The sequence below is a fragment of the Sinocyclocheilus grahami genome, unplaced genomic scaffold, assembly GCF_001515645.1.
Source record: "Sinocyclocheilus grahami isolate Dianchi unplaced genomic scaffold, SAMN03320097.WGS_v1.1 scaffold600.1, whole genome shotgun sequence".
Lineage (NCBI taxonomy): Eukaryota > Metazoa > Chordata > Actinopteri > Cypriniformes > Cyprinidae > Sinocyclocheilus > Sinocyclocheilus grahami.
In genome coordinates, this window is record NW_015505779.1 from 359,399 (window position 1) to 381,996 (window position 22,598).

Here is a 22,598-nt window from a genome sequence, read left to right on the forward strand (position 1 = left end):
AATATTTCCACATAGTGAGGTAGATATGTGGGGCGTGTTAGAACGAGGCGTTTTAGGGGGGCGTGGCAGAGTCTTAACTTTGATAAAGAATATCTCTTTGGTTTTGAGACTTTAGTCTTTGCAACTTCAGGGATCTTATCTATGCACAATCAGCTTGTAACACTCCAAAGAGAAAGGAAAAATTGAAATCACATCATATGACCCCTTTAAATGCTGAACTTTTTTTATCAAAGAATCCAGAAAAAAACGCATCACGGTTTCCACAAATAATAAGCAGCACAACTTTTTCCAACATGCATGATTAAATCAGCATATCAGAAAGATTTCTGAAGATCATGTGACACTGAAGACTGGAGGAATGATGCTTTGCTTTTACTTGAATAAATAATGTCTATAACGGTACATTAAAATGGAAAATAGCTATTTGAAATTGTAATCATATCTTGCAATATGACTGTATTTTGCTGTATTTGTGATCAAATAAATGCTGCCTTGGTGAGCAAGAGAAAAAATATCTTGAGATTGCTGTCAGGATGCTAGAATTTAAATGAATTGAAAATGAAAGGAAGAAATTTATGTTGCTTTTTTAACTGAAAACATATAAAAAGCTTTGCTTTTCTAGTTTATATATCTGATCACATTAACTTTACCAATGGACCAAAGTAGAAGAATTCTTCATTTCCCGTAATTCTTTCTTCTTATTATTCCAGTTCAAGCGGGGTTTATTTTAAATTTTATGATGCTGTTTAAAAAAATACTTTAATATTTAAGGCAAGGTTCAAAAAGGTGTGACTTTAAAAGCAGACCTTGAGCCAAAAACTCATCAGCAAACACCTGTGACTTGTACATTAGAACAGAAAAAGGCACTTCCAAAACTGTGGCAACAAAGATGGAAACATAATTAAAAATTGTATTTCCATCTCTGTTGCAACAGTTTTGGAGGTGTCTAAAATGACTGTATTCATATGTACAAGTCACAGGTGTTTGCTGATGAGTTTTCGGCTCAAGGTCTGCTTTTAAAGTCACAGCAGAGGTGTTCAGACCAGTCAAGTTCTTCCACACTGACTCAATCAATCAGTTCTGTTTGAACCTTGCTTTATACACAGAGGCATTGTTGTGTTAGAACAGAAAAGGGTCCTGTCCGAACTATTGGTATAAAATTAGAAGCACACAATTCCATAGAATAGCATTATATGCTTAAAACTATTAAGATTTGTATTCATGGAGATGACTAAAGGAGTCAAACCTGTTTATTAAAAGGGGGGTCCAATACTTTTGGCAGTATGGTGCGTTGTCTGTAGTTGTGAAAGTCGCTCTGTCCTCTGCTTGTATAAAAGTGTCACCGTGCCAAACATCCAGCCGTGTTCCTCAAGTGTAGAAAATGCTGCACTGTCATTATGTTGACAGTAAGGCTATTACTGTAATAAAGCAGCCAATGTAGCGCAGTCATTTAGTTGAGACTGACTCGTTCTCTCTCTCGCAGCTCATTGCACACAACATTATCCTTTTTTTTTTTCACCTAAATGCTGAACTTTTTTTATCAAAGAATCCACAGTCTCCACAAATATTGAGCAGCACGACTGTTTGGTTTAGGGGTAGGGTTGGTGTAGGGCAATAGAATATACGGTCTGTACAGTATAAAAACCATTACGCCTATGGAGAGTCCCCATAAACCATAAAAACAAACCTGTGTGTGTGTGTGCGTGTGTGTGTGTGTGTGTGGTGCGTGCGTGTGTGTGTGTGGCAGAGAGAATCAGAGTCTTGGATTGAGGATTAAGAGTGAACATAGATAGTCTGACATGAGCAAAAGTGGCAGGGTGGATTTGTAAAGCACACCCTGTAGCTCTTCCGCTCTCCTCCGTTATCCCTTTTCCGCACTCTCCCTTTTTTCTCCTGACGGAGAGAGGGGTCAGTGACACATTATCTGTGACAAGCACTGTGTGTTGAGGACGGGATAAAGTACACACACACACATACGGAGTTATGATAGGTCACGGCACCAGCTGGGGTGTATTCAATTTTCCTGCCGTAATCGGTGTAACCTTGTTCCTAAAATCCAATGACGGAAAAATATGCCATGTGTTGATGATGAATTAATGGACTATTTGTCTCTCCTCTCTCGCCTTTTCCCTCTCCTTCCCCATTACATTATTTCTCACCGTATGAATATAATCTATCCCCATCTTTCCTCCCGCTCTCACTGTTTGTCGTTCAGCGGATGGATGGCTCCAGCGTGTGGTGATTCTGGGTTCAGAGGCTCATGTGATCGAAGAGATCCAGCTGTTTGATCGGCAGCAGCCGGTGGACAGCCTCACCATCTCACACAGCAAAGTAATTTCTGATCTCTTTGAGCGCAGCTCTCACGCCTGGCTAGCATTAACCCTTTAAAACACTTTATTTTAAGGTGTCCTATTGTCTATTTTTTAAGATGAACTGATTTTTCCAAGGCTTTGTTAGATGCCCGTGTTCCCCGTCATAACTATGCAAAGACTTGATTTCAAAACAGTTTCATAGCTGTTAAACTGTATCTTGTTATGATTTAAAATTAGTGTTTAACCTCAGAACGATCTCAAAGTGAAAAGAGGTTTTAAAGTCTGATTTCGTGGTGGCTGCGCTTTAAACTAAGTTATTATAATCTGAATTCATCTTAATTAATCTTAACGCATCTCTTTCATCTTTATTTGACCCTCTAACTCTAGCACTCTCTATTCTAATTCTATTCTTTATAAAAAATATATATATAGAAAAACTTGCCCCTTAGACTTGCACTATATTTATTTACTAACTGCTGGTTTTATTTTTTATTTTTTAAACTAATACTTGCTTCTCTAATCTTTTTGCATTCTACCTATTTGTTTTCTTTTTATTTATTATACCATTATAATTCTAAAAGCGTCTGCTGATGTCTCAGTGTAATGTAATGTAAGTCAAGTGATGAAGGATTCTGAAAGTGTTTCATCTTTATTTGACCCTCTAACTCTAGCACTCTCTATTCTAATTCTATTCTTTATAAAAATATATATATATAGAAAAACTTGCCCCTTAGACTTGCACTATATTTATTTACTAACTGCTGGTTTTATTTTTTAAACTAATACTTGCTTCTCTAATCTTTTTGCATTCTACCTATTTGTTTTCTTTTTATTTATTATACCATTATAATTCTAAAAGCGTCTGCTGATGTCTCAGTGTAATGTAATGTAAGTCAAGTGATGAAGGATTCTGAAAGTCTGACAGTAATCAGTGCTGAGTTCTACTGTAAAGTTAACCCTGCTTGGATTAAATGTTTCAAAATGAATAATAGCTGAAAACATCAAATCAAATGTAATCAGTTACACTACTTAATTACATTTTGTAATCTGTAACCGATTACATTTCCAAAGTAACCTTCCCGACACTGTTCATTCCCAAATCTTTCCATTCGTTCTCCATAGAAGTATCTGTACATTGGCTCACGCTCGGAGGTTCTTCAGCTGCCCTTGGCAAACTGCAGCCGGTACCATTCACAGCCAGACTGCCTTCTGTCCCGCGATCCATACTGCGCCTGGGACAGCGAGGGACGCGCTTGTGTCCGCATCGACCTCCACCGCGGGTGCGTTCTTCTATCTTTGAGTTGGTTCTGCTGCTAACAGCCTTTCCGTGTTGGGGAGGAACTAGTTACATTACACAGAATGATGTACTTGAACTATAAAATAAGGTAGCACTTTATTTTAAGGTGTCCTTGTTACATATGTTACATGTACTTACTATTATAATAAAAATAAATTATGCATAATTACATGCAAGTAACCTTAAACCAAACCCTAACCCTAACTTTATAGTAGGCCCATGTAGATAATTAATATCACTCAGTACTTAAATGTATAAATACACTGCAACAAAGTTACACCTTAAAATAAAGTGTAACCCCTAATAAATGTAACTGTAATCTGTTACTGTAATTAAATTAAAAATGTTAAAGATTACAAAGGAGGGTTACATCTGAATACTTTCTCACACACACACATACATATTTGATTTATTTATTTCCAAAATGGCATTGTCTGCTTTAAAATATGAGACACCAACGTTTCAGGAGTTTAGGACACCGAATAGAACACTTGCTAGTTTTATTTCCTATTTGGGATCATATTTTTTATTACACTTTATTTTAAGGTGTCCTTGTTGCAGTGTAATTATACATTTAAGTACTGAGTAATATTAGTTAAAGGGATAGTTCACCCAAAAATGACAATTCTGTCATCATTTACTCACCCTCAAGTAGTTCCAAACCCGTATAGATTTATTTGTTCTGCCGAACAGAAAGGGAGATATTTTGAAGAAAGTTTGTAACCAGGCTGTTTTGGGGCACCATTGACTTCCATAGTAGGAGAAAAAAATACTATGTAAGTCAATGGTGCCCCAGAACTGCTCCGTTTCCCACATTCTTCAGAATATCTTCCTTTGTGTTCTGCAGAACAAAAACATTCATACAGGTTTGAAACCACTTGAGGGTGAGTAAATGATTTTTGGGTGAACTATCCCTTTAACTACATGTACTTACTATAAAGTTAGGGATAGGATTAGGGTTTGGTTTAAGGTTACTTGCATGTAATTATGCATCATTTATTGTTATTATAATATTAAGTACATGCAACGTGCATGGCATTCGTTAGAAATTTAGAAAAGTAATCAAATGTAGTCAGTTAGATTACTTTAATAAAGTTACTTACTACATTTTAGATAGGGTAACTTGTAATCTGTAACCTACACTCTTAAAAATAAAGGTGCTTAAAAGGTTCTCCACAGTGATGCCATAGAAGAACCATTTTTGGTTCCACAAAGAAGCATTCAGTCAACGAACCATTTCTTTCTTACCTTTTTATAATCTGAAGAGCCTTCTTTTCACCACAAAGAAGCTTTTGTGAAACAGAAAGGTTCTTCAGATGTTAAAGGTTCTTTATGGAACCATTTAGACAAAAACGTTCTTCTATGGCATCGTGAGGCAAAGTAACACTGCATCCTTTCACCGTCATCCATCCGCTGCTTTGCTCGTTGTGCTCTCTTTATTTTATTTCTGTTTCTCTGCCGCTCGTTCCTTTCCCGTTCCACCCATCTGTTCTCCTCTGCAGGACCCTCTTTGTGCTTTTAAGCTGCATCTCTATAGCACTTCTGACACATCGTCAATATTTGTGCTCCCCCCCACAGCTCCACATCCACACTCTCGCAGGACCTCATGCTGGAGAGGTTCAGCCGAGGAAAAGCCAAGTTTGAGAAGCCTTTCTCCATCCCCAGTCCTGGTACGTCCGACGTACGCTGCCCCCTGCAGGCCTGGGCCCCTGTAGTGAGCAGTTCTCCATTAGAGGTCGCATGCACTTCAAAGTGTCAACCAGATTACTGACAAAAAAGCAACAGTGACTGATATATACAGTGCTTAGCACATTTATTAGACCACCTGTCATAAGAGAAAACACTAATGTTTTAGGAATCTGTCTTGTTTAAAATTAAAAATTGTATTGTCATTTATTAGGCAAATGACAAACTGAAACAACTCAATAGTCTTAATGAATTTGCGTTTGATTACAAAAATGTGAGCTGGCACATTCAACGTCTCTCCGAAGTCAGATATTAATCAAGCGTAACATTTTACATTTGAATCTTATTTTTCTATTAAGGACTGCAAGTAAATAACTGTAATTTGGTATCTTAATAAAAATAATAAAGTGCTTTATTATTTTTCTGCCTTTTATGTAAAACAACAATAATTATATTTTGGCATTAGAAATACTACTGTGGATACTGGTGGTCTAATAAATGTGTTAAGCACTCTATGAACCAATGTATTTATATTGATATTAATGAAAATGAATTATATTTTAAAATGTACAATTTTACGTTTTTTTGTTTTTTTGTTTTTTTGTTTGTTATTAAAATGAAGGTGAGACCTATATACAGTATATACATATATATAATTTTATTATTATTTAAAACTAATTTCATTCTTAAATTACCTTTACTTTTTTTTTCAATTAAAAAAAATATGACACAAAAAATAATACCAGACAAATATGAACAAAAATCTAGAATATAATTTTGTTTCAAATAATTTAATCATTGTCAATAGCTGAAGAGAAACAGTAATTTTTTTAGCAGAAACCATTACTAAAAATGCAAAATGTAAAAAAAATTAAGACTATATTATTACATTTATTTAATTTTATTTGTATCATTATTGAAAAAATAAAATATCATATATTAATGTTGTTGTTGTTTTTCTCCCCGGAACATTCACATTTTTAGCAGAAACTGTTACTAAAACAAAATGCAAAATATATTAAAACAAATTAAAACTATATTATTACATTTATTTAATTTTATTTGTATCATTATTTAAAAAATAAAATATCATATATTAATGTTGTTGCTTTTTTCTCCCCGGAACATTCACATTTTTAGCAGAAACTATTACTGAAACAAAATGTAAAAACAAATTAAGACTGCATTATTACATTTATTTATTTGTAATATTATTTTAAAAATTAAATATATTAATGCTGCCATTTTAGCTTGTCCAAACAAAAAAAAATTTTTGTTTTCTATTCCAGCAATATTTGGGTCCATAAATAAAAAACATCAAAGAAAAAACCTCCCCCAAAGTTTGACACCATTGCTCTGTTTGAGCAAACAATTGCTGTAGTCTCATACATTGACAAAATAAATAATTTATTATCATATATTAATGTTTTCTGTTTTATTCCCCCAGATCATTCTAGGTTGCGAAATGTGACTGTGGTTGTTGGGTCAGATCTGGTTTTGCCCTGCCATCTGGTTTCCAACTTGGCCCAGCCTTTCTGGGAGCTCAACGAACGTGAGCTTGCCTTGGTGGAAGGTGGGGCCCCGGGGCCACGATTCGACCAAGCCCTCCGCTCTCTCGTCATTCCCCAAGCTGGGCCCCTTCAAGCGGGCCGCTACATCTGCTACTCGGAGGAGCAAGGCGTGAAGTTCCAGACGGAAAGGTACCAGGTGGCGGTGGTAGCCAGCGCACCTGTCTTCATGGAGGCCCGCGCTCCGGATGGCAGCATGGGTTTGTTCTGGGTCCTGGTGATCACTTTGGGGGCCGCTTGTCTGTTGCTGCTCATTGCATCGTTGTATCTCCGTAGAAGATTGAAGTTGGCACTGGGAAAAGGGGCGGAAATGAAGCCGCTGGAGAGCACTTTGGTGTACCCCATTACTTTGCCCAAAGAGCCTCCAAGCCGGCCGTCATTTGTGCCGAGCAAGATGGCAAACGATGATGATCGCTTTTGGGAAACGGGGGCGAATTATTACTACTCAGACGGCTCGCTAAAAATCGTGCCTGGGCATGCATTGTGCTCCACCGGAAGCTCGGCATCGCCGAGTGCAATTCCCGGTCAGCCTATTCACTCGCCGAGCAGGCTGAGCCTCACCAACATTCGGAGCTCAAACGCCAACGGATACATCCGGCTCAATCTGAGCTCGGCCGGAGAGGAGAGATCCGGCATTGGAGCGGCGGGGATGGGAATCGGGATAGGCGGCCGAGACAGCGACTACTCCAGTCCGTTCAAAGAGGAGCTCCGGAAAACTCTGCAGCAGAGAAGCGTGCTTCCCGACGCCAATCCCGAGGAGTCTTCTGTGTAAATCCCGCAGGAAAACGACAGAAAACCTCACCTACCTCCCTCCTGCTTGGGGAACTCTCTTCATCCGCAAACTCTTTCTTCTCTGTCAGCACTTCCATCTCCCGTGCCATGAGGCCACCGTGCTTCACGACATTCCCTTGGATTATTCTCGGTGAGAACACACTACTAACACTCGACCGAGCTTTTGTAAATGACTGTATTTAAAGGACCAGACCGACAGGGCCTCGTGTTGATCTTGGCTAAACGCAGGTACATCTCTGAGAGGAGCCCAACCAGCCAAATGTAGCCGTCAGTCTGATCTGACAACAGATCCCAATCATTTGGCAAGCTGCAAGAGGACGCAGAGTTTATTTTTAACGTCTTGAGGTCGCTTGCCTCAGGTGTCCGGACACGTTTTTGGCACCCTTTGAGAGAGGAGACGAGGACATGCATAAACTCAAATCGCTTGATGACAATCACGCTCGAGGAAAGCAGAGGAGACATTATTAAAGGGGGAAAAACAACCGAGTGAGCTGTAAACCCGAAACAAGACTTGAATAACGAACAAATGCTTTGCCTTTCTTTCTTCGCAGCTCAAAAACTTTTTTAAACATTGTCTTTTTTCTGAGAATGTGTACTGAGACTTGCAGAACTAATATATAGTGAGGTTTTTCCATGTCTGTTTATTGCAAGGATTTCTTCTTCTTCTTCTTCTTCTTTTACGATTGATAGTCTCATCTGAAATGTGAAAGGATTACCAATGCTAGTAGCATGCAACAGAATGTTGCACTAAGACTGTGTTGGATGCGACAGCAAGTGCATTATTGTATATATTTGGCTTGAGTTGCCAAATGAAGTACAACCCCAGTGTTTGCCTACATGATAAAGCAGGTGAATGAAGCCACATGATGGAATGAAACCTTCCTTCTGGAATGGTATAGAAGACTCCGCCCACGTTATGAAGCCGAATTGTTCTGCATGAAAGGGATCCTTTACAGATGACAAGGAGCTGGACTTTTTGAAGAAGTCCAGAATGAATGGCAGAGGCTACGGCTGATCAAACGCAGGTGAGACTACGCCAAATCGTATATTTGGGATGTTTACTTGATTTGAAATTATAGTTAGTTTTGTTTGAAATTATACATTACCGTTTCAAAAATTGGTGCGATTTTTTTTTTCATGTTGAGTCTCTTATGTTCACCAAGGCTGCTTTTATTTGATCAAGAATGCAGTAAAAACTGTAATATTGTGAAACATTATTACAATTTAAAAGTACCGTTTTCTATTTTTCTGCCCTGAAAGTGTCTGGCCAGCCAAAACCGTAAGTCGTAGAAACACCAAATTTGGCAGGATTGTCCCAAATCTCCCCCACTACTCAGGTGCACAAACACACCCCGATCAGACCATAGGTGGCGCTATAATGAGTATTTTTACGTTTTTGCTCATATCTCCACAACTATACAGGTTACAATCAAAATTCAAAGTTACAATCTGATTCTCTGCGTCAAGCTGAACAAAACGTATATCTCTGATTTTTTTTCATGCATAAAATTATTCCACCACTCTGAGCTGTTTTATAAATCATCTTTTTCGAACTCGTTCTAGACCATTTGTCCAAATTTTGTGTGTATCATCTACAGACCCTCGTGACAAAAAGTTATCAAAAGAATTTGGATCAAATGGGTTTAGAGCAATGGCTACTAAATGTATTGGTGGATATCTTCTAAACGGTTCGACTAATTAAAATTATTTTGATCACTTTTTGTCATTAGTGTCTATAGATGCTACATGCAAAATTTTATCGTGATCGCGTTGTTTAAAATCTGTGTAAATGGTTGAAATGTATTAACTTTGCATAAGATGCATTATAGTTTCATAAAGTATAATAAAACAAGTTTAATCATTTTCTAAAGAAATCTGTGATCTCCAAAATACCTTCATATTTATTAATATATCATAATTTCAGAAATTATTTGTCAAGTTGTCAGACATGACTGCATATATTACGGTCCAGTTAAAATGAAGAGACAATATTATTTGTCTATTGACCCAGGTGAAAAAGTGCAGTAAAATACACTTTATTCAGTACACTTCCATAATGTACTTACATTTACATTTAGTCATTTAGCAGATAATTTTAGATTAAATAATTCATTTTAAATGTAATGATGTTAACATTCCCTTTATATGATACTTAACTACATGTTTATGGTGTCGTTAAATAGTACAATCAAGTACACTATGTCATTAATAGCAAAAAAAAGATAGCACTTTACTAAAAGTATACTTACTGTTAAATTGTGAATTTTGGTACACATCTAAATGCATATAAATGAATAATCCATTCATGTGCTATTAGTGTGGGAAATAACAGAGGATTCAAATGTGAGCTCAGCAAAAAATAGTTTATTAGAGGAAGCAGAGAGCAGCAGACCGAGATCAAGATCTTGGGTGCAAGAGAAATAGTCCACTGGTAGCGCTGTGACTGCAATGAACAGTCCAGGACCGGAACCAAGCAGAAATCCAACCGTAACGACAGCCAACAGTCCAGGGCTGCGTTTCCCAAAAGCGTTGTAAGCCTAAGTACATCGTAGACCCATTGGCACCAATGCATCTACGATCAGCTGAGCTTACGATGCTCTTGGGAGACGCAGCCCTGAGCAGGCGCGAGGAACAAGGCCAAAAAAGAGCTAGAGCGCTTCCAGGACAAGACACCACAAAAACACCAACGATCTGGCAACACAGAGTAAGAAGCAACACCATTGAATAGCAGAGCTGATGAGCCAGAGAGGGAGAGAGAGACAGTGAACCTGTGAACCGTGACAATTAGAGCAATTATAGTAGCCTAAGCACAGTAACCTACAGGGTTTTACTTAAGTAATGCATTTCTACTGTATTTTTCATGAAAATCCCAATAGAACTTGGTGATAGTATATATAAAAACCCACTAAAATTGTATGTAAAGCGATTGTAGCACACTTTTATGCAATGCAATTATAAAACACTTCTGGCACTTTATCTGACTACACTTAAAATCAGTGTTAGTGCTAATTAGTGTATTTATATTAAGTGTACTTAAGTAGCACAGTTGCAAAACTCTACTTATAGCTATCACATAACTAATATATTTTAAATAAAATCAATTTAATTTAAACTTAGGATAACTATATAAAAGTGTACTAACATTGAACTAATTTTTAAATCATTCAAAGCATGCTTTTATGAAATACACTCATAAAAGTCCTCTGTATATTTTTGCAGTAGTATACTTTATTACAATGCACTAAAATCAGTTTAAATCTCAGCGGTATTTAGTATACTTTTGCAATTGCACTGAAGTGCTACTGAAGTAGAAATATACTTTTAATTAGTGTATTTATAGTGTATAACTATACTTAGCACAAAAAAAAATAAGAATGTACTAAAAATGTACTTGCTGGTATTTAAGTATTTTTTAGTGCATTCAAGTATACTTTTTTTTTCAGTCAGTTGGACTTGCATATTTGACCTGTTTTTGAATGTCAATTTTGATGTCAATTTTGATGTCTTTTCAACATCAATTGCTTAATGAGGCGTGCTTGGACCCCGATGATTGCCGCTTGCGGCTATATTTTAAAATATAATTTATTGCTGCGATGCAAAGCTGTATTTTCAGCATCATTAATCCAGTCTTCAGTGTCACATGGTCCTTCAGGAATCATTCAAATATGCAATATTTATTCGAGACAGACATTATTTGTTAAGTATTCATTTCTTTAAAGACACAAAACCTTTGAACGGTAGTGTATAAACCAGCAAATTATTAATAATTTTGATGATTTGTATATGTTTTGTTTAAATATCTATAAAAAGACACTAAAAATGTACTTGCTGGTATTTAAGTATTTTTTAGTGCATTCAAGTATACTTTTTTTTTCAGTCAGTTGGACTTGCATATTTGACCTGTTTTTGAATGTCAATTTTGATGTCTTTTCAACATCAATTGCTTAATGAGCCGTGCTTGGACCCCGATGATTGCCGCTTGCGGCTATATTTTTAAATATAATTTATTTCTGTGATGCAAAGCTGTATTTTCAGCATCATTAATCCAGTCTTCAGTGTCACATGGTCCTTCAGGAATCATTCAAATATGCAATATTTATTCGAGACAGACATTATTTGTTAAGTATTCATTTCTTTAAAGACACAAAACCTTTGAACGGTAGTGTATAAACAGGCAAATTATTGATATGTGAGACAGACTAAAAGATATCCTGTGTTTAATAATATAACAAAAACACCAACACTAATACTAATTATTATCATTATTACCATTATTGTTAATTTTGATGATTTGTATATGTTTTGTTTAAATATCTATAAAAAGACAACAAAAACACTGTTAATAGACATATTTAGATTTTTTTTCTGAATAACCTATAAAAGCTGAAAACTGACTCTCTTTTGTCTTTCAGTGTATGTCAATTTTGATGTCTTTTCAACATCAATTGCTTAATGAGCCGTGCTTGGACCCCGATGATTGCCGCTTGCGGCTATATTTTAAAATATAATTTATTGCTGCGATGCAAAGCTGTATTTTCAGCATCATTAATCCAGTCTTCAGTGTCACATGGTCCTTCAGGAATCATTCAAATATGCAATATTTATTCGAGACAGACATTATTTGTTAAGTATTCATTTCTTTAAAGACACAAAACCTTTGAACGGTAGTGTATAAACCAGCAAATTATTAATAATTTTGATGATTTGTATATGTTTTGTTTAAATATCTATAAAAAGACAACAAAAACACTGTTAATAGACATATTTAGATTTTTTTTCTGAATAACCTATAAAAGCTGAAAACTGACTCTCTTTTGTCTTTCAGTGTGGGCTTTGCAACTCTTAAAGACTAAATACAAAAACAGGGTGAAAACGGAAAGCAGAGGACATTTCATTCCGTTGACTTTGATTGTGAAGACAAATGAAGGAGATTTGTTTATTTTCCCGTGACCCTGCGGGTGGAGAGGCACTACGAGGCTCATCACGGATCCATACTTTGCTGCATGATGTTCTGCAAAATATATCGTATCAGTTTCAACAACAAAACAACAGTCTCATGTATTTCAAAAAAGGAAGAGAAAACAACAAGAGTTTTCGTACCTGTGCCTCTTCACCTCGGGTGAAGCCAAAGCAGACTGCAGACATGTTTCTTCTGTTTCTCGTTTCTTTTTATTCTCTCTTTTCATGTTCTGGAATTTGTCCATTGCACAGAACTAACAAGTGTTGTCTGAAATCTTCGTTACTACTACTCTACACTTGTTTTGGTGGAATGCTGTTCTTTGTGGCATGAGAGCTTTACGATTTTCTCAAGCGGCTTTCCATTCTGTCATTGGCTCTTTTCTAGTCTACAATCTAGCACTGCATAAGAGGGAAGTTTACACTTGTCAGAAAAGATCTTTGTACTAGAGAAATGTCAGATTAACAAGGACGCAATCCTTTCTGCCAGGACTTCTCAGGGTGGGCTTCTGACTCTCTTGAAATTGTGAAATTTCACCGTTTTTTAATTTCACTGTTCGCTTTGATAAGCCTGTCTGATGACTTAAAGTCAGACGTAATTTCACTGAGCGACCAAGAAGTGTTGCATATGCTTGTTTGCATCATGCATGGCTTTTTTTCCTGCTTGTTTAGAAAAAAATCTCAGTTCGTTTCATCTTACATGGCTTTAAACCTGCTGTTACTTTGTGAGTTTTTGTATTACGAAAAAAAAATTTTTTTTGCAATTCAAGATATCTTTTAAAAATCTTGCTGTTATGTTTTTTTCCTTCTTTTTTTTTTAGGTAATTATGTTCCGTAACTTATTTTGCTTGTACAAAAAGTTGATATTTATTACCATTGTACACATGCTCTTATTTTTTATATATGTATATATCAACAGAAAATAAAAGTAGAGATCCGTTCACAGCGAGTAGGTTGTGTTTTGCTTATTTGAGTGTTCCATTCAAATGCCATTGAAATGTCAGGTGTTACATTTGCTTAATGCAGAATGTCTGTGTAGTGCTTCTGCTAAAAATATATCCATTCAGTGTTTGGCGAACCTCATGGAGTCCACACACAACACTTGAACAATAACCAAAAGTGAGGTCTCTGCTGCTTAGGCTGGGCCTCCAATTCACAGCCGTCTATAAAAGATAGAGAAGAAGAGAGAGCCATTATCTGCAAAATATTTGCTTTCTAAGCTGAGACTGTATCTTTCTTCTACCTATACTTGTGTAGTTTTATTTTTGTATTTTTTGAAAGGAATTAGTATACTTTTATTCAGCAAGGACACATTAAATTGATCAAAAGACATTTATAATGTTACTTTTTCTGTTTCAAATAAATGCTGAACATTCTATTCATCAAAGAATCCTGAAAAAAACGTTTCCACAAAAATACTAAGCAGCGCAACTGCTTTCAACAATAATAATAAATGCTTCTTGAGCAGCAGATCAGCATATTATACTGATTTCTGAAGATCATGTGACACTGAAGACTGCAGTAATGTATCGCAGGAATAAATTACATTTTAAAATATGTTAAAATAGGAAAGAGTTATTTTAAATTATAATAATATTTCACAATATCAAAAGATCAAATGAGCATAAGTGACTTCTTTCAAAACAAAATGTTTTAAATGTAGTGTAAGCCTGAGGAGAAACAAAGTTCTGGTTATTTATTATTTTTTTTGATTGATTATTTTTATGACAAGTCTCTAGACAGCAGAATGATAAATAGTAGCGTAAAAACATAATGTAAAATTCAGTCATTATATTTATTTAAATAAAAATGAGTGTCCTGTAGGCATAAAGAATATTTTTACTGAATTTGTTTATACTCTGTTCCTTTATTTAACCAGAATAGGTTTCAGAGGAAATGTAAGAACTGGAATTAATTTTCTATATATAAAACTATTTTACTTTTTGGCAAATTGGTGGCAAATTTGGTGGCAATTGTACAATCTCATTCATAATAAGCTTTAGTGCGATATTTAAACATTTATTCATTTAGCTGTTTTCAAACAAGAAATATAACTAATGCCTCAGACTTGACCTGGAAGCAACATTAATAATTCCATCTGCAACCGTCAAAAACTTGACCCAGATGCTTATATTAGTAAACTCTCTAAAGCCACGTTTTTACAACTGTGCCGTATTGCCAAACTATGTTCCTGTGTCAGCCCAAAAGATGCAGAATCATTAGTGCATGCATTTATTATCATAACTCTCCTTGACTACCGTAATGCTCTTTTTTCTTTCTTTTTTTGGACTACCAGTGCACTCTATCTCCCGTTTGCAATAATATATTCATAACTCTGCTGTGTTATGGCTCCTATAAGCTTGGGAACTCTTAGCCCCTGTCTCTTAGGACAATAACCACACTGCACGGATTTAAGCCTAAACTCAAAACCGTTCGTTTAACCTACTACTGGTTGTAAAAGCTGTTATGTTTCTCTGTTTGAATTTGATTGCTTGCGCTACTATTGTGTCATGTCTTGGACTTGGTCAAATGTTTACATTTAAATGATTATGTATGAAATTATTGTTTGTTGAGCTATATAAATTAAACATATTATTATTCTCATTATATGACCCTGGAGCACAAAACCAGTCATAAGGGTAAATTTTTCGAAATTGAGATTTATGCATCATCTGAAAGCTGAATAAATAAGCTTTCCATTGATGTATGGTTTGTTAGGATCGGACAATATTTGAAAATCTGAAATCTGAGGGTGCAACAAAATCTAAATATTGAGAAAATCATCTTTAAAGTTGTCCAAATGAAGTTCTTAGCAATGCATATTACTAATCAAACATTAAGTTTTGATATATTTACAGTAGGGAATTAACCAAATATCTTCATGGAACATGATCTTTACTTAATATCCTAATGATTTTTGGCATAAAAGAGAAATGTATAATTTCTCCAGGCTCACTTATTATTATAATGTGTTTTTTTGGGGGGGTTTTTCGAGAAACATTTCCATTGACCTCCTACAACCACAGAGGTTTCCGGACCCCATTTGGAAATCCTAATCAGTTGTTAGTGGGCAGATTCAGCCAAATTGTCAGCCAAAAATGCACTGTATAAAGCTCATAAAGACAAAACCTGATTTGGGGTGACCCTATAAAGTCCTCTAACAACCTCCCCAGGCCCATTCTGGCCATTACCTTGAACCATATGATAGATTCCCAAGGTGTCTCTGCAGAAAATCTAGCCAAACTCTTGGCTCAGGAGTCCATCTCCCACCGCAATCATGATTGTTCCCCGTTACACAGCTTCCAGTAACTACCGCCCGCTGCCACAAGACAAACAATGTTGTTTTACAGGCCTAGAGCTTGAGGTTGCAGCATCTTATTGATGGAGATAACAACAGTGGTGATGATCAGGCCCGTAGGCTATTCACAAAACATCTTAAGGCTAAAAGTAGCTCATAACTCACCGATTTAGGAGAAAATCTTAAAAAATAATGGGCATGTCAGTCCTATATTTAGGGCTCCTGATTTTGTCTCTAAGAGTATTCCACAAAGCATTTTAGCGCTAAAACTAACTCCTAAATCTGTGAAGCATTAGTGAAGAGGACTCCTAAGTCACTAAGACCAAACCACAATCTATTCTAAAAAGGCTGTTATTGCCGGCAATCTGCCTCGGAACGTAAACATTTTGGAAACATTTGACGATAATGAACATTTAAATAGGTTATCCTTACTCCAAATTTCCCTTTGATTATATCCTTGCTTTCATTAACCAGCTTGTAAGAAGTAACGGCGGTTCTTGCGTCCAGTTTGGTTTTCTTTTACGTTTGCATGTCTCACTATCAGCCATGATTATTCCACTCTGTTAATTAAAAGGCTGTGTATAATTGTTTTTGAGAAGCACACATGTAAGAGGCTGACAATTAGCTGAACATGTATACTTGTTTAATTAGTGACACTTAGCCTGCATTTTTAAACCTTTATTTGAATATGGCAACATAATATCGCGCTCTACAGTAATTCTATGAATGAATCTCTGACAGAGACTATCAGCCAATCACTGTGTGCATAGTTAATAAGCACGCTGACATCATCCATAGCAACAAGCTCAGCCCCGCCCCCTTACTCTGAGCTTAAGACTTCTCTCTATTCCTTAGTACAAGTTTATCTCAGCAGCTTTGTGAATAGGTTTTAAGAGAAAACTCTTTCTTCTTTTTTTTAGCATTTTTTGAAAAGTGTGTGAAAAATTGTGTTTTATGGTCGGTCACAATTGTGGGATAATGTGTGAACTGAATTAACATATTTCTGCAGTCATAAAAATGGTTATATATCTTATCCCTGCTATTTTAAACACTTTGATCACATTCTAGGGTTACTATTAACCCTTGATAGGAATACTGAGATACAACCATCAACGTATTTCAAAAGTGTTACTTTATTGTAACATATATCATCACATTTTTACATTAGTGCTACCAGTATTACAACATCAATATTGTAACATATTCGTAGCACTTGAACTTTTAATTTAGTGCGATATTTTGTCATTGCAACATTTTAGTGCAGTCTTCACTAACAACTGCAGCTGGATTTATATAGTTCACTCACTAGTGTGACTCATTCTATGGCCACACTCAACAAAACTGAATATATGTATTCATATATTAATACTAGACACCTTAATGATAACGTGTACCAAAAATCTTTGTCATATCTTTACTAGTCTTTCGTTTTGGAGCTTTGATGCAGCATCATCTTCTCATGTTGCAAACCGGAAATAAACTGCTTTGATCATGTGACAAATCATGTGAAACTGCACATATTTAATTGAGACCCTTTATTTTTTCCATATTTGCAGGAAGTGCACTAAAAATCAGCCAGTAAGGTTTTTAGGGCTTTATAAATGAAAACCTTTTTTAGAGTCACTATCGTGACCGGTGGGATTAAATGGGTTAAAAGCAACACTGTGCATGCTGGCAAACATTTTTCATCAAATTAGTTGCAGAATTAACTTGCTTGTTACATTACAGCAGAAGTGAAATCTAGAGATTTCTTTCATGCATCTCGTCAAAGGCTTGCTCACAGCATGCGTGTTATTTAAACTCACCTTATTTTTCATTACTTTGAATGACTGCACAAACATATTCACATGTTCACACTTTGTTGAGAGGTCTCCACAATCTCAAGACTGTTTCTGAATGTCCTGCTGGCGTAAAGTCTGTTTACGGAATCCTTTTCTGTTCATATTTCAGCAAAAAAGGCTTCACAGTCAATGCAAGAATGAACATAAAATAAAGTATTCTCAGCATTTACTCACGCTCATGTTTCCAGATCTCTATGACAAAATGAGAATACAATGTTTCTTCTGCTCTTTTGCCAAAACAGTCTCATTACGACTCTTTTATTTCGGTTTATTGCTGGCAATTTTGCATGAATTTGTACGATCTGTTTAAGCGCCACTGTTTTGGTGAAGGAAATGAACAGAAAATGATTGAATGATAAATATATCTTTACACCAACAGGACACTCAAAAGTCTTGAGATCCAGGAGGCCTGAATGAATGAAAAGGTGAATATGTTCTTGCAATCACTCCAAATGATGAAAAGTATGGCGATTTATTTTTCATGTGAATGTATGAACATAAAAATCTTAAAATCTCTGCAAAATGCAAAATGTAGCATTTTTTTTGCGCGCCAAAACAGTGTCATTGCAACTATTTTAACATTGTGGCAAATTGGTGGCAAATTCACATGAAGGATCAAAGGATCAAATCATATGAAGTTCTCTTGAGATTGTCATTTTGCATATAATGACCGAAAAGTGGCCACAGGCTGTCAAGCTCCAAAAAGGACAGAGAAATGATATATAGCTCATATGATCAACAGGCTATATTTCAAGTCCCCTGAAGTTATATGAGTGCTTGTGCAATGCATGCAGCAGTGTTTGATATGCACCTGCCATATGCATCTTTTCTTTTATATCAATTTCTGCCAATTTTGAAAGGACGTTTACATTCATGCATTTGGCAGACATTGTCTAAAGCAACTTGCAGTTCATTGGAGCTATACATGTTAATCAGTATATGAAACTGTGACCTTGATAGTGTTAAAATAGTCTCTTTGCAATTTCAAACGGCAAGCCTGCCTGCCTATACCTGCAAAGAGCACTGCACACCAGTCAATTAGCTTACTAAAATCTGTCAAAGCAAGGAAAGGTGACAATCGTAGGCAGCAAACATCCAAGATCAAAGACACCAGACAGTTTCTTCAGACATCCCCACTTAGCTCAATCTCTCACCAAAAGAAACACCTCCAGTCTAACAGAGCGAGATATTTCAAGATCACACGATTTATTTCCTGCGAGATGGAGGCTTGTGCGCAGTGCCTGACTGAATATCTTAAGGAATAAATTATGAGTGATCAGTTTCGTTTAAAGCAGCTTTTGATCTTGCACTCTGCGACCTATAAACTGTGTCATTCTCTTTCACAGAAACAGATACGAAATGCAAATGTACTGTTTAGAGTAACGTGGAAAACTATAATTACAAGCGGTCTAAATTACAGAAGCAGGACGTAATGAGATTGTCGGATCAGATGTTTGTGTGTGTATTCTAAAGCTGGAGGCAAACTGCTAATAAGAAATCAAAGTGGCGTTCTGCGGCCCAGCTTAATGCTACCACAGGCATCAAGGAATTAATGTGAAAAACACAAGTTCTCAACAATGTCTGACAGAATTGGGCTGCGCGGCGAGAACACGACAAAGAGACGGTGACTCAGACATCCAAATGAGTGGATATCAGCGGTGCTTATGGTGAAAGTCGATGCTAAACCAATTCTCTAACTCTACATGATGTGTCAAGCCCTCCTGCAACGCCCTCTTTCACATCACTAACTCACAGACACATCATGTCAATAAGATGTTCTTTGGTACTTTTGTTTTCGTTATTTTAGCAACTTGGTTGTCAGATTTTCTGTTATACAACAAATGCCAACAGACAATGGAGAACTGGGAGTACAACAAAACAAAACAGAACAAAACAAAACAAAACACAACAAAACAAAACAAAACAAAATAACATTTAATAAAATTCTATTTAATTAAATAAAATGTAATAAAATAAAATTAAATAAATTAAATTAAATTGTATTGTATTTTATTTTATTTTATTAAATTTAATTCAATTAAATTAAATTTAATTTTATTAAATTTAATTTAATTTTATTTTATTTAATAATGAATGTGCATGACTTATTTTATTTAAAATTTATATTTTCATTCAAAATTAATTTATGAACTGGGAAATGGCATATACAAGCTGACTATTTTTCCTAAATGTAATAAAAAATATTTAAATATCTATTTATTTGTCCATTTAAAAAGTCATTTCAAAAAAATAGTACAGTATTATGAAATGTCCAAAATCCAAGAAGGCATAGTTAAATGTAAGTACATGAAAACATTTCAGGAATCAAAACAGTGCGTTTGATTTTGTCTGTGAAGGATTCATCTCTTGCTATTCTTAAATCTGTGTGCCGCTTTTATGTCTCAAGTGACCTTTGCTTGTATTTGTTAATGCCACTTATGTTCAGTAAAGAATTATGCCACACAGATAATGATGCTGGCTGGGCATAACAAACAAAATCAAAAAGGTCAAACGAACACGAAACAAAAATGCATTTTCATTATTAATGGTATTCATCACTACAAAAACTCCTCGATCCGTTTATGAGGAAGCATTTATCTGAGAGTTAGAGAGCACCACAGCCTGAAGCAGCCTCCTGTCTGTCCAGAAACACCTGGGCTCCTCTGGCACATACGTCTGGATCCTGTAGCTCTCCATTCAACACAATCAGACCACAGCATCTCCAAACATCACTCCATCCATCTGCCAGATAAACAGGTCAAAGTCTTTATGATGCACAAACGTCTACCTGTCAGACCTCATACACTCTAAAAAATGCTGGGGTTGTTTCAACCCAACTTTGAGTCAAATATGGACTAACCCAACTTTTGGGTTAAAAATTGAATGTAAAAATGTAACCCAACGGCTGGGTTAGTCCATATTTGACCCAAAGTTGGGTTGAAACAACCCCAGCATTTTTTAGAGAGTTCCTGTGAGTTTTCTGCTCCGTCCCTGATCACTAAATATATCTAACACATGCAGATCACATCACTTGAATAAACTGGATGCATCAGATGTCTTGCTCTTAAACTGGTTCAAAAGTTTGGGGTCCAAGATTTTTATTGTTTTTATAATGCATCTCTAATGCTCAATAAAGCTGCATTTTTTATAAAATTATCATTTAAAATTACGATTTTCTATTTCCATGTTTGATGGCAAAGCTGAATTTTAAATGTAATATTGTGAAATATTATTATGATGTAAAATATAATTTTTCTATTTTAATATACATATACGAATTTTCAGTCTTCAGCATCACATGATCGTCAGAAATCATTCTGATTTGCTGCTTAAGAAATGTATTTATTTATTATTATTATCATCATGGCTGAAAACCATTTTGTGGAAACTATTATCCAGGATTTTATTTAATTTTGTATTTTTTTTAATGAACGTAAAGTTCAGGATAAATATTTGTTACATTGTAAGTGTCGTTACTCTCACTTTTGAGCCGTTTAATCCAACCTTGCAGCTTTTAAAGAATTAATTTATTTAAAAGAATAAATCAAATCAAATATTATTGACCACAATCTAGTAGTGTACTGTACTCGTGAGCAGTGTTGAGGGTAATGCATTACAAGTTACGTAATCAGATTACTTTTTTTAAGTAACTTTTAAAGTAACATTACTTTTTAATTTAGAAGGGAATATCTGAGTTACTTTTTCAAATAAGTAACACTAGTTACTTTGTTTCCATGTGTTGAGTGACAGCTCTGGTGTTGCCACGGTGACAGAAATCAGGAGTGAGTGCAGAGCGTTGTGTGTGAACACTTACTGTAGCTCTAGACTAAATATCAACATGTGTTTACTCAAAAAAACATTCAGCGTTCCTCAAAATCAATACAAACAGTACAATGCAAACTCAGAATATTATACAAACCTGCAATAATTAAATATGTTAAATAAGACAAATATCATTTATGTATTTAATCCCATTTTATTAACCGATGTCTTTGCTTCTGACCTTCGATGATCCAATTCAACCATACTAATAATCACAAATTACACATTTGTGTTTGATTTTAGTTATTGCTGAGTAGTGTTGAACTTTATTCTCCTGCGTCGTATTCTTCATGCTGCGCTCTCTACTGTACAGACGTGAATATACATTTCCTTCAGCCCAAGGCATATTCATTTCACTTTTCTTATCAAAGGGCTTTTATGTTTGTAAAAGAAGAACTTTTTTATATTAAAAACAAACAAGCAAGCCCCGCCCAGATTTAAAAAGTAACTCAAAAGTAACGTAACGCATTACTTTCCATAAAAAGTAACGTAATTAGTTACTTTTTATGGAGTAACGCAATATCGTAATGCATTACTTTTAAAAGTAAGTTTCCCCAACACTGCTCGTGATCATTAAACCATACTGTTCGTTTTTGTTGTTGTTTTGCCAGAAGGTTTGCTGGCAATAAATGTAATATTTTCAGAACACCACCTTTACCAAAAAGTAGTATACTTCAAGTTTATTTGAGTAAGTATACTTAAGTAAAGTTCAAGTATTTATACTTTATGTAGTAAGTATACAAATATCAGTGTACTAGTAGTATACTTGTAAGTGTACTATTTCAATACTCCTTGGGACTAAATTGGCCCACTTTCTAGTAAATAAAGTATACTTTTAAGTATAAGAGTAGTACACTAGTTTACATCTATATTTTTAGTTTGTACTGCAACTATACTAAAAGTGAACTTATGAATACTGATAGTTTACTAATTAAATACTTGTAGTAGCATTTTAGTACACTTTGAAGTATAGTCTCAGTAACTACTAGTTTAGTAGTTTTATACTGCAAGTATACTCGTACGTTT

At 35.4% G+C, this 22,598-nt stretch overlaps 1 protein-coding gene across 1 annotated transcript in view; it reads left to right on the forward strand.

Moving 5' to 3' along the window:
- Window positions 1-13,356, forward strand: part of LOC107557380 (semaphorin-4C-like) — a 77,849-nt gene extending 64,493 nt beyond the window's left edge. Inside the window, exons 9-13 of the mRNA XM_016240785.1 lie at window positions 2,194-2,331; window positions 3,435-3,592; window positions 5,188-5,279; window positions 6,743-8,680; window positions 12,481-13,356. Coding sequence (XP_016096271.1) covers window positions 2,194-2,331; window positions 3,435-3,592; window positions 5,188-5,279; window positions 6,743-7,635 — 1,281 coding nt within the window. The 3' untranslated portion in view covers window positions 7,636-8,680; window positions 12,481-13,356. The remainder of the gene's footprint in view (window positions 1-2,193; window positions 2,332-3,434; window positions 3,593-5,187; window positions 5,280-6,742; window positions 8,681-12,480) is intronic.
- Window positions 13,357-22,598: the final 9,242 nt, after the last annotated feature.